Source organism: Otolemur garnettii, unplaced genomic scaffold (genome assembly GCF_000181295.1).
Source record: "Otolemur garnettii isolate 467f Iridium unplaced genomic scaffold, OtoGar3 scaffold00008, whole genome shotgun sequence".
In the NCBI taxonomy this organism is placed as follows: Eukaryota; Metazoa; Chordata; class Mammalia; order Primates; family Galagidae; genus Otolemur; species Otolemur garnettii.
The window spans coordinates 12,308,760-12,321,672 of NW_003852403.1; the positions used below are offsets into that span (position 1 = coordinate 12,308,760).

Here is a 12,913-nt window from a genome sequence, read left to right on the forward strand (position 1 = left end):
TTGAGGCTCTGTCTCAAAAAAAAAAAAAAAAAAAAAAGAAATAAATCACAGATGATAAAAACAAATGGGAAGACATCCCATGCTTATGGATCAGAAGAATCAATATTGTTAAAATGTCCATATTGGACTGTAGTCCATGCAACAGAGCAATGCCTTTCACACACAAAAAGTGGGCAAATGACATGAATAGGCATTTTTCAAAAGGAGATATACAAATGTCCAAAAACATATGAAAAAAGTTCAATATCACTAATCATAGAAATGCAAATTAAAATCACAATGAAATACTGTGTTACTCCATTTAGAATGGCTATTATTAAAAAGTCAAAAGCCAATAGACGTTATGCATACGGTGAAAAGGGAACACTCACATACTATTGGTGGGAAGGTAAGTTTGTACAACTTCTATGAAGATCAATATGGAGATTTCTCGAAGAACCAAAAGCATATCTATCATTTGATCCCATAATCCTACTTCTGAGTATCTACCTTGAGGAAAAAAAATCATTTAATCAAAAAGATACCTGGGCTGGGCATGGTGGCTCATGCCTGTAATCTAGCATTTTGGAGACTAAGGCAGGAGGATCACAGGAGGCCAGGAGTTTGAGATCAGACTGAACAACACAGCAAGACATCATCTCTCTATGAAAAATTTAAAAATTAGCTGGGTGTGGTGGCATGCTGTAGTCATCCACTACTTAGAAGGCTGAGGCAGGAGGATCACTCAAGCCTAGGAGTTTGTAGTGACAGTGACCTATGATGCCATTGCACTTTAACCTGGGCAACAGAGAGAGACCATGTTTTAAAAAGAAAAAAAAAAGACGAGACCTGTACCTCTATGTGTATCACAACACAATTCACAATTGCAAAGATATGGAATCCGCTTACATGCTCATCAACCAATGAGTGGATTAAGAAAGTGGTGTGTGTGTGTGTATCATGGAGAACTACTAAGCCATAAGAAAAAATGAAATACCATATTTTGCCATGTATAATTTGTACCTATGTTTATGGCCCAAATGTTCAGGAAAAAAATGATTCATTTTAATTTTTAGTGTAAATTTTTATTTGTTTGTATTTAGTTACTTGTTTTTGTATGATAAAGGAATTTTAGCACTTATTTTTTTTTTAACATATGATACATGGGTCACTATAAAAGTTTTGAGACAAGGGATTTTATGTTTCTTGATTTTTGTGTATTTCAAAATTTTCTTAATGATGCAAATACAAGAAATTTTATGTAACAAATAATTGCAAAACACAAGAATGTTTATATAGATACAGAATTAGTACTACCCATGTATAATGTGCATCCTTATTTTTCCCTTAAAAACTTGGGCAAAAGGCTCGGTGCCTGTGGCTCAAGCGGCTAAGGTGCCAGCCACATACACCTGAGCTGGCGGGTTCAAATCCAGCCTGGGGCTGCCAAACAACGATGATGGCTGCAACCAAAAAATAGCTGGGCTTTGTGGCGAGCACCTGTAATCCCAGCTACTTGGGAGGCAAAGGCAGGAGAATTGCTTGAGCCCAGGAGTTGGAGGTTGCTATGAGCTGTGATGCCATTGCACTGTACCAGGGTGATAGCTTGATGCTCTATCTCAAAAAAAAAGAAAAAAAATTGGACAAAAAAGTGTACATTATACATGGCAAAATACTGTAATGCCTTTTGCAGCAACTTGAATGGTACTGGAGGCCATTATCATAAAAGAGTGGCATAATGGACACTAGAGTCACAGGGAAGGGCAGGAGAGGTGGTAAAGGATGAAAAATTATCTGTGGGGTACAATGTACACTATTCAGGTGAAGTGTATACCAAAAGCCCAAACTTCACCTCTATATAATATATAGACATAACAGAATTCAACTTATATCCCCTCAATCTATTAAAATAAAAAATAAATAAATAAGAAAAGACAAAGAGGCTTATGTGGGACAGCTACTCTACCTTCCCAAGGAAGAGATGGCCTGGCATTAAGTTGTAAGTTGACTAATACTAATTTTATTTAAATTTATATTTTTATTTATAAATTTACATGATTTCACCAGTCACATTTTTTATCTATATGTGAGTTTTTGTGTTTTTTTTTTTTTTTTTGAGGCAGAGTCTCATTATGGTGCCCTCGGTAGAGTGCCATGGCGTCACAGCTCACAGCAACCTCAAACTCTTAGGCTTAAGTGATTCTCCTGCCTCAGCCTCCCAAGTAGCTGGGACTACAGGCACCCACCACAACACCCAGGTATTTTTTTTATTGTTGTTGCCATTGTTTAGCAGGGTTAGGCTAGGTTCAAACCCACCAGACCCAGTACACATGGCCAGCACCCTAACCACTGAGCTATGGGCACCGAGCCACAAAATTTTTTCTCTTTTTGAGACTTTTGGACAGTCTTGAGTACGGAAGTATAATCATAGCTCACTATAGCCTTGAACTCCTGGGCCTTAGCCATCCTCCTGTCTCAACTTCTCCAGTAGCTGGTACACAGACATGCACCACAACACCTGGCTAACTTTTAAAACATTTTTGTTAGCTGAGCGTTGTAGCAGGCACCTGTAGTCCCAGCTACTAGGAAGGCTGAGGCAAGAGAATTGCATAAGCCCAAGAGTTTGAGGTTGCTGTGAGCTGTGACGCCACTGCACTCTACCAAGGAGGTCACAGTGAGACTCGTGTCTCAGAAAAAAAAAAAAAAAACATTTTTGGTAAGGACAGTGTGGACCAAGTTGGTCTCAAACTTCTGGCTTCAAGCAATCCTCCCACCTTGGCCTTGCAAAGTGCTAGGATTACAGATGTAAGCCACCACAGAATGCCCTGAAATTTATTTACTTATTTATTTACTTATTTTTTTTTTTTTTTTTTTTTTTTTTTTTTGAGACAGAGCCTCAAGCTGTCCCCCTGGGTAGAGTGCCATGGCATTACAGCTCACAGCAACCTCCAACTCCTGGGCTCAAGCGAGTCTCCTGCCTCCGCCTCCCAAGTAGCTGGGACCACAGGCGCCTGCCACAACGCTTGGCTATTTTTTTTTTTTCGGTTACAGCCGTCATTGTTGTTTGGTGGTCCGGGCTGGGGATTCGAACCCGCCACCTTAGGTGTACGTGGCTGGCGCCTTAGCTGGTTGAGCTATAGGCGCCCCCTATTTTTATTTTTTTGAGACAGAGCCTCAAGCTGTCACCCTGGGTAGAGTGCTCTGGCATCACAGCTCACAGCAACCTCCAACTCTTGGGCTCAAGTGATTCTCTTGCCTCTGTCTCCCAAGTAGGTGGGACTACAGGTGCCTGCCACAATGCCTGGCTATTTTTTAGTTGCAGCCGTCATTGTTGTTTGGTGGGCCTGGCTGGATTCAAATCCGCCAGCTCAGGTGTATGTGGCTGGTGCCTTAGCCGCTTGAGCCACAAGTGCCGAACCCTGAAATTTATTTTTATGGAAAGAATAAGTTAGGAACCTTATTTGTTTTCCAGGTTTTTTCCATTTGCCTAAAATCATTTGCTCTAATTATTATGTAACTTAATTTCCTATGGGTGTTTTAATTTATTTTTCAACCTTCCATCTTTTCATTTAGGAACATTTTAAAGATCCAATCATTCTGTCATTTTATAAGATATCTTGGTGATATCTCTGAAGAGAAGTCTGCCCGTCTGCCTTCCTTTCTGTCTCTTCCTTCCTCTTTTCTCTCTCTCTTTCTTTCTTTCTTAGAGATAGTATCTTACTCCATTGCCCAGGCTGGAGTATGGTGGCATTATCACAGCTCACTGTACCCTTAATCTCCTGGGCTCAAGTGATCTTCATGCCTCTACCTGCTGAGTTGCTGGGATTATAGGTGTGAGCCACCAAACCTTTCTAAAAATTTTCCCTGTATTACCTGAAAATTAATCTGGATTGATTATTAGAAAAAGGGAAAGAGATGACCTGGGGATACCTATCAGACATTAACTTAAACCAAGGGAGAATATATTTGATTGAGGAGAAATGGAAGACAGAAAACATTGGACGTAGGCCAGGAAAAGTGAAGGGGAAGGGGGTCTACTAGCTCATTCTAGGTTCTAGAGCAGTGGTTCTCAACCTGTATTAAAGAGCCACAGCATTAGGAAAGTTGAGAATCACTGTTCTAGAGCAAAAAGAACCTATGTTCTAGCTCAGTGGTGTTATGTATGGAAATCTGGCTTGTGTTATGATAGGAGTCAGGAGACTTTACGCAGGGACAGGGAAACATGGCTGAGACAAGAAGGGGAGTCAGTCAGCAAGTCTGGAGGGAACCCAAGAAGAGGTTTGTTTCATGGACACCACACAGAATGCCTAAGTGACCTGTGTCTATGACTATCAATTCTGGAACTTTTAGAGGCTTAGAGAATAGTTTAAGAAGTCAATATTTCAGAAAGCAAGCACAGAATAGTGAACAGAGCGCTGGATTTAAAATCATATGAATAACTTTTTGGATGTATTTTTACTTTAGACAAATCATTTACCACTCTGATTCTCATCTATCTTATAAAGAAGACAAATAATATCTATCTCATAGAAGTACCATTAGAATACCATAAGGGTAGACATAAGATAAGGGTGCTAAGATAAGGTTTTTTTTAAGACAGAGTCTTATTTTGTCACCCTTGGTAGAGTGTCATGGCATCATAGCTCACTACAACCTCAAACTCTTGGGCTTAAGCAATCCTCTTGCCTCAGCCTCCTGAGTAGCTGGGACTATGGCACCCACCATAATGCCCAGCTATTTGTAGAGATGGAGGTCTTCCTCTTAGGCTGGTCTTGAATTCCTAAGCTCAGGCAATCCATCTGCCTTGGCCTCCCAGAGTGCTAGGATTACAGGTGTGAGCTACCACACCCGGCCTCAGGCATAATGTTTTAAATAAACTGTCTATACCTTTTTAAAATATGATTTATAGAAACAAAGTTGACACCTCTTTTTTTTTTTTTTTTTTTTTTTTTATGAAGCACTCACTCTGTCACCCTGGATAAAGTCCCATGGCATCATCATAACTCACAGCAACCTCAAACTCTTAGGCTTAAGCAATCCTTTTGCTTCAGCTTCCTGAGTAGCTAGGAGCACAGGCACAATTCCCAGCTAGTATTTCTATTTTCATTAGAGACAGGGTCTCCCTCTTGCTCAGGCTGGTCTTGAACTCCTGAGCTCAAGGGATCCACCCACCTCAGCCTCTCAGAGTGCTAGGATTACAGGCATGAGCTACTGCACCTGGCCAAGTTCACACCTCTCCAAATACCATTTAAAAAGGTTTCCACTGGTGATAAATTGCAAACAGATAAAATCGAACTATGTGGGAAAAAAATTAACTCATTTTAAAATCTCTAATCTAATGAAGAAGCAAAGGATGTATGAAATAATAAAATACAAAAAGAAGCCTATGGAAGGAAGAACTAAGATTATAAACTTTGGATACTTGAGAAGTAATAGAAAATAAGAGAAACTGGCATATATCCAATTATAGATAATACTGATAGCATAGTTTAGAAAAATAGATATTACTACATGAAATACAAGAGTAAAAAGCTTAATAGACATAATACTCACATATCTGTGTGGTCAAATGCTAGGTATTCCTCAATTATTCCTTCTGAAATTATACAGTCTTCCTCTTCTCTTTCCATAGAGTACAAGCTGGGGGATTTGGCAATGGGAAATGCTTTATGAGCATAAGAAGATGAAAAATGTAACTTCTTTCCCCTTATACCAAATCTGGGAGAGGAAATAAAGCAAATATTAATTATGTATGATATAAACTGTTCTCATGGCAATAATCATATGAGTTCTGGCTCAAACCACCCTTGCCCTGGCAACACCTTCCTAGACTATTATTCCAAGCCTTTGATGACCTGCTATTTCTCAGAACAAAAAGATTAAATTCTGGCCATAGACCTATTCTGCCTAGATGCACTATGCTCTATCTCATACTCCTTATTATTCTCCTTATTATTTTTTCAGATGCAAACAGGTATAACTATAAAATAAGTTTTAGAAATCTAAGAATATTCACATTCATAATTACATCCTTAAGGTACTTTAGGAAGTTATATGCTTATTTCAGTAACTCCATCATTGCTCAAAATTCATGCTTCTTAAAGGAAGCAATCTTCTTGGTTTTTTCATTTCTCTTCCTACCCAGGCATTCAATATGTTATGACTCATTCATTTCAGCAGTTTACTTTAAAGAAAGTCACTCAACCTGAGCAATACAGTTTTTTGTTTTTTTGGGTTTTTTTGAGACAGAGTCTCACTTCGTTGCCCTCGGTAGAGTGCTGTGGCATTGGCATCACAGCTCACAGCAACCTCCAGCTCTTGGGCTCAGGTGATTCTTTTGCCTCAGCCTCCTGACTGGGACTACAGGCGCCCACCACAACACCCAGCTATTTTTTGTTGCAGTTTGGCCGAGGCTGGGTTTGAACCCACCACCCTTGGTATATGGGCCTGGTACCCTCACTGCGCCATGGTGCCACCCAGCAACACAGTGTTTTAAATGGCTGTCAGTTTAACCAAATATTAAATATTACCAACTTATGCTTTGTATTATTCTTTATATGTTGCTGTGCCTTAAGTATTTTACTTTAATGAGGAAAAAAAATAAACTGATGGTACTTTTCAATAAGATTGATGGGAAAATCTTATTCAAAGACATTTGGGAAATATGTAATAAAGCCGTAATTACATATACCTTTTGATTCAGTGGTTTCATTTGTACAGATTACCTTTAAAGATATGACTTATAAGACTTAGCCATAGGGACCGGGTGTGGTGGCTCATGTCCGTAATCCCAGCACCTAGGAGGCCAAGGTGGGTAGACTGCTGGAGCTCACAGGTTTGAGACCAGTCTGAGCCAGAGCGAGAACCCATCTCTAAAAATAGCTGGGCCTTGTGGCTGGCATCTGTACTCCCAGCTGCTTGGGAGGCTGAGGCAAGAGAATCGCTTAAGCCTAGGAGTTTGAGGTTGCTGTGAGCTATGAGGCCACCACACTCTACCACAGGTGACAAAGTGAGACATTATCTCAGAAAAAAAAAAAAGACTTAGCTATATGAATTTCATCACAGAATTGTTTATAAGAGCCAAAAATAAAAACTAGCCCACCTGTTTCAAAATAGAGGATTTGGGAATGGGTTGCTTAAATAATCAGATATTCACGCGAGGTAATACTATGAGGTCATTAAGTTAACGTTGGAGAAAATGGAAGATGTCCACAATAAAATGTTAAGTATAAAATAATTATAAAACATATAATTTCCCAGCTACTTGAAAGGCTGAGGCAAGAGAATCACTTAAGCCCGAGAGTTTGAGTTTGCTGTGAGCTGTGACGCCACAGTACTCTACCAAGGGCAACATAGTGAGAGTCTGTCTCAAATAAACAACAAAACAAAACATGTAATTTCACAAAAACAACATACATAAGTAGCAGAGAATGCTAAAACGCCCCTCAATATCCATTACTCCCTTTCTTCCTAGTAAAAACATTCCAATTTAATTCAGGAGAACAAACACCTACCTCAAAGACTCCATTTCCTAGCTACCTTACAGCCAGATATAGTCATTAAGATATTAGCAGAATTATGATGTAGGACTCTGGAAAGGCTGTGTAAAGGGAACTGGCTTGGCAACGAGGGGTGCACTTTTGCCCTTCTGCCTTTCTTCCTGTCTGCACCCTGGAAAGTGAATGTCATATTTGGAGCTCTATCAGCCATCTTAGAGCATGAAGAAAACTTTAGAGAAAACACAGGCTAGCATAATATAGCAGAAACATGAAAGGAATGCTGGCCTCTGAAAACAACATGCTACCACTTTAGATTGCTTTCTTCCAGTCTTCTTTTACATGAAAAGAAATAAGCTTCTCTCTTATTTAAGCAATTAATAAAGTACAGAGGTCATAGGATGTGGTTGGAAAGCTATGGTGAAGCAAGGCTATAAAATACTTTTTGTATTAAGTTGGCTGATTTATACTAATGGAAAGTTTTAAAGAAGAGGAATGGTAAGATTCTTGCTGTGGGTAGTGAAGAGAATAATGTGGTTAGGAGGCTTCTGTAAAAGATGGAGCAAGAGTTGGTAAGTGGATAAGAGCCTGAATCAAGGCAGGAGGCATTGGGACACAGAAATGATAAGAGATGAGAAAATTAGTTTAGAGATCCAAAATACCTAAACCAGCTAGTATTACTATTTATAAAAGTCTTTAAATTTGACACATGAGGTTAAGTTTCTCTTCTGAAATTCTAAAACAATGGTTCTTAAATTCTCGTCAACAGATTTATGCCAATCTATGAAAACTTTCACTGATGTATCACAAAATTAGCAAAATGAGGACAATACCCAGTAAGACTGCCAAATATCCTTTCTTGATAAGGATTCTCCTTTTTGAGATTATATACCTCATGCTTTTTTGTGTTAATATTTCTTTTCTTTTATAAAATAGTGGTAATGGGGGGGGGTTAGCATAAAATGACAAAATTCGAAGCTGTCAAACACTGCATAGCCAGCATTCCATTTGTTACTGTGCTATTGTATTATTCCATTTATATTAATAACCAATCATAGTTTTAGTGGGTGGTAACTAATGGAATTCTTTTTTGTTTGTTTTATTGTTTGTGATTCATTGAGAGTACAAAGAATTGGGTTATACTGATTGCATTTGTGAGGTAAATTCCCTCTTATAATTGTGTGCCACCCCCAATCCCCTCCCTCTGCCCTCTCCCCACGCCTTCATTCCCTTACCCCCCACCATGTATTAAGTCATCTGTTGTCTCCATATTAGAATTGAGTACAATGGATGAATTCTTTCCTTTGAAAAAATAAAAAGAGGCCAGGCATGGTGGCTCACACCTGTAATCCTAGTGTTCTAAGAGGCCAAGGCAGGTGGATTTCTTAAGCTCACAAGTTTGAGACCAGCCTGAGCAAGAGGAAGATCCCATCTCTAAAAACAACTGCTGGCATTGTGGTGGGCACCTGTAGTCCCAGCTACTTGGGAGGCTGAGGCAAAAGTAAGAGGTTGCTATGAGCTATGATGCCATAGCTCTCTACCTAGGGTGACAAAGTGAGACTGTCTCAAGATAAATAAAATAAAATAAATAAATAAAAAGGTCTTTCTAACTGCTAATAAAAGAAATTTGATGGGAGGCTGAGGGAGGAGGATTGCTTGAGTCCAGGAGTTCGAGGTTGCAGTGAGCTATGTCCATACCACTGCACATTAACTCAGGTGAAAGAGTGAGACACTGTCTCAAAGAAAAAAAAAAAAGAAATTTGAGCCAGATAAAATGGAAAAATGTTCCCATTGCCCCTAACCTGCAGCAAGAAATAACACAGTAATTTAACCATTAACCTATCTTTGCAAATGTTATTTCTAACAAAGGAATCTTTAAAACTATGGGATTTTGGAGACTACTATGTCTGAAAAATAACCTTTAAATTCTAAAATGTGTCTAATTCTTCTATTTAATAAAATAAGAGGTCAGATGCAGTGGCATGTACCTGTAGGCCTAGCTACTCAGGAGACTGAGGTGGGAGGATAGCTTGAGCCCAGTCAGGATGTTGAGGCCAGCCGGGGCAACATAGCAAGATCCTGTCCTCTAAAAAAAGAAAGAAAAAAAAGAAAAAAAAAAGGAAAAGAAATAATTATAATAGTGGTCTTATCTAATAGTATGTTGCCCTGGTAGTAATATTTAAATTGAAATCTGTTTTCTTGCGAGAGAAAAAAATCACTAGCACTTTCCCCCCCTTCCACATGCAGTGAGGATAAAATGACTTTGCTAGCTTTCTTATTTATACAAAGAGTTAAATCTGGAACCAGCCCTTTTAGGTGTAGGCTTTAGAGGTAGAGTTTTGTATCTTTAACAGAGGTGATCACTCACTGCAAGGCCCTCCAGGGTGGCAGAGAGGAACAAGTAGCCAAGAGCTAGAACCTGGAAAACATAGCTAGCCATTCTCAGCTCCATTTCAGACTAACCTTATGTCCCAGGGGAACACTAGAAATTACTGAAATAGACAATCACATGAACATGTGATCTCATGTGACAAAAGGAAGAAAACATCACTCTGGAAAAGGAAATATAATGTGGATGGCTCTGTGAAGAACTGATAGAGAATATTTCCATGGCTTTGGAGAGCTTCAGAAAGCTCTTTCTATCTTAAAAAAATAGTCTTATTTAGGGCAGCACCTGTGGCTCAAAGGAGTAGGGCGTTGGCCCTATGTGCCGGAGGTGGCGGGTTCAAACCCAGCCCTAGCCAAAAACTGAAAAAAAAAAAAAAAAAAAAAAGTCTTATTTGTAATTAGCTTCACTGGCTCTTGTATTTAGGACAGTAGTAAAAAAGAAAGAAAATGAAAGCAAAAGCTATACTTTGTAATGAGGGAAGAGAGGGAGGTGGACTTAGGACAAACATTAGTAGCACTTTAAAAACTGGGGTGGAATTTATAGCATTTGATTTATCATCTTAACCATTTTTAAGTGTACAGTTCAGTAGTATTCACATTGCTGTGAAACAGATCTCTGTAACTTTTTCATCTTGCAACTGAAACTAACACTCATTAAATTCTAATTTCTCCTTTAGCCAGTCCTTGACAACCAACTTTCTACTTCCTGTATCTCTAACTTTTACTACTTTATATGCTTTATTTGAGTGGAATTATACAGTACTTTTCCTTTTGTAACTTGTTTCTTTTACTTAGCACGTCTTCAAGGTTCATCCATGTTGTAGCATGCAGCTATGCTAAATGATGCTGCACTGAATGTGGGTGTTCAAATATCTTTTTGAGATCCTACTTTCAATTATTCTGGAAAAGGGATTGCAGGATCATATGGTAATTCTATTTTTAATTTTCTGAGGAGTCTCCATACTGTTTTCTATAATGCCTGCATCATTGTATATCCCACCCGCAACACACAGGATTCCACTTTCTCTGCATCCTGTCAACAATTTTTGTTCCTTTAAGAGAGGCCATCCAAATGGAAGTAAGCTGTGATATTATGGTTTTAATTTGAATTTCTCTTATGAGTAGTGATGTTAAGGATATTTTCACATGCTTCTTGGCCATTTGTATATCTTTGGAGACTGTCTATTCAACTCCTTTGTCCATTTTTTTCAATTGGGTTAATAATTTTTTTGTTGTATAGCTGCAGAAGTTCCTTACGTATTCTTATATATTGTTATGCTGCCAACATCTTTTTTTTTCTTTTTAAGAGACAGAGTCTCACTTTATCACCCTCCATAGGGTGCCGTGGCATCACAGCTCACAGCAACCTCCAACTCCTGGGCTTAGTGGTTCTCTTGCCTCAGCCTCCTGAGTAGCTGGGACTACAGGCATCCACCACAACACTTGGCTATTTTTTTTTTTTTTTTTGACAGAGCCTCAAGCTATCACCCTGGGCAGAGTGCCATGGCACCACAGCTCACAGCAACCTCCAACTCCTGGGCTCAAGCGAGTCTCCTGCCTCAGCCTCCCAAGTAGCTGGGACCACAGGCGCCCGCCACAACACCTGGCTATTTTTTTGGTTGCAGCCGTCATTGTTGTTTGGTAGCCTGGGCTGGATTCGAACCTGCCACCTTAGGTGTATGTGGCTGGCGCCTTAGCCACTTGAGCCACAGGCGCCGAGCCCACCTGGCTATTTTTTTTTGTTTTGCAGTTTGGCCAAGGGTGGGTTCGAACCTGCCACCCTTGGTATATGGGGCCAGCACCCTACCCACTAAGCCACAGGTGCCGTTCTCTGCCACCATCATCTATTGTGTGTGTGTTAAAGAGATGGGGTCTTCCTATGTTGCCTAGACTGGTCTAGAATTCCTGGGTTCAAGTGATCCTGATGCCCTTAGCCTAGGATTATAGGTACAAGCCACTATACTTGGACCATCCTCTTCTTCTTTCTCTTTTTTTTTTTTTTTGTCTCCATTTGTTGCCCCTGTTAGAGTGCCATGGCATCATAGCCCACAGTAACCTCAAACTCTTGGGCTCAAGTGATCCTCTTGCCTCTGCCTCCCAAGTAGCTGGGACTTGAGGTACCCATCACAAGACCCAGCTATTTTTAGAGACAAGGTCTCACTCTTATTCAGGCTGGTCTTCAATCTGCACTCAAGCAATCCACCCCCCTCAGCTTCCCAGAGTTCTAGGATTACAAGTGTGAGCCACTGAAACTGGCCCCCTTTTTTTAAATTATGAAAATATATTTTTTTACTTTCAAAAATAAAATAGTTTCATTTTAAGTAAACTGTTAACAAGATGTAGTTGGTATCTAGTTAACCTCATACAGCATTACTGTTTTGTTTTCTCAAAAATACTCAAATACACTTCTATTGCATCCTTTAGAAAACAGAATTATGGATTCTACAGATTCTACAACATCCATGTTTTTCCTGATGCTTGAAATATTAAGTTAAATGTCAGCCTATCTCTTGAAGAAAAAAATAACACAATTAAAATCACTGATTCTCTAATTTTTAGTTCTGTCTCCACTTTTCACAATGAGAAAGCAGAAAATAATTTAGTATCAAAAAGCACTAACCTGAAGTTATTTATCCCCTTTGTCAAAAGATAACAGATTAAGTGTAGGAGATCAATATAATGATAGTCACTATTTACTTTCTAGCATTTAACTCTGGTTTAGAAAATAATATGGTATAGCTCCCTCCACCTGGTCTTGGTGGTGGTATACTAAAAAAAAAAAAAAAAAAAAAATAAAATCAGCCGCATCAAAATAAGATTAGGGAGGCATTACAGAGATTAGCCAAAAACATCTGTTGTTCATTAAAAAAAAAAAAAAAAAAAAGAATAAAAGCATACAAAAGAGTTAGTTTAGTTCAGTGGTATAAAGGGGGAGTATATTGTAAACAAATGTTTGTTTTTTTTTTTTTAGTCGGAGCCTCAAGCTATCCCCCTGGGTAGAGTGCCATGGCATCACAGCTCACAGCAACCTCCAACTCCTGGGCTCAAGC

General features: G+C 39.2%; 1 protein-coding gene across 2 annotated transcripts in view; it reads right to left on the reverse strand.

Moving 5' to 3' along the window:
* Window positions 1-12,913, reverse strand: part of FAM149B1 (family with sequence similarity 149 member B1) — an 84,180-nt gene that overhangs the window by 38,596 nt on the left and 32,671 nt on the right. For both annotated transcript variants that reach the window (XM_012801422.2, XM_023509572.1), the window contains exon 6: window positions 5,533-5,697. In XM_012801422.2, the coding sequence (XP_012656876.1) occupies window positions 5,533-5,697 (165 nt within the window). The remainder of the gene's footprint in view (window positions 1-5,532; window positions 5,698-12,913) is intronic.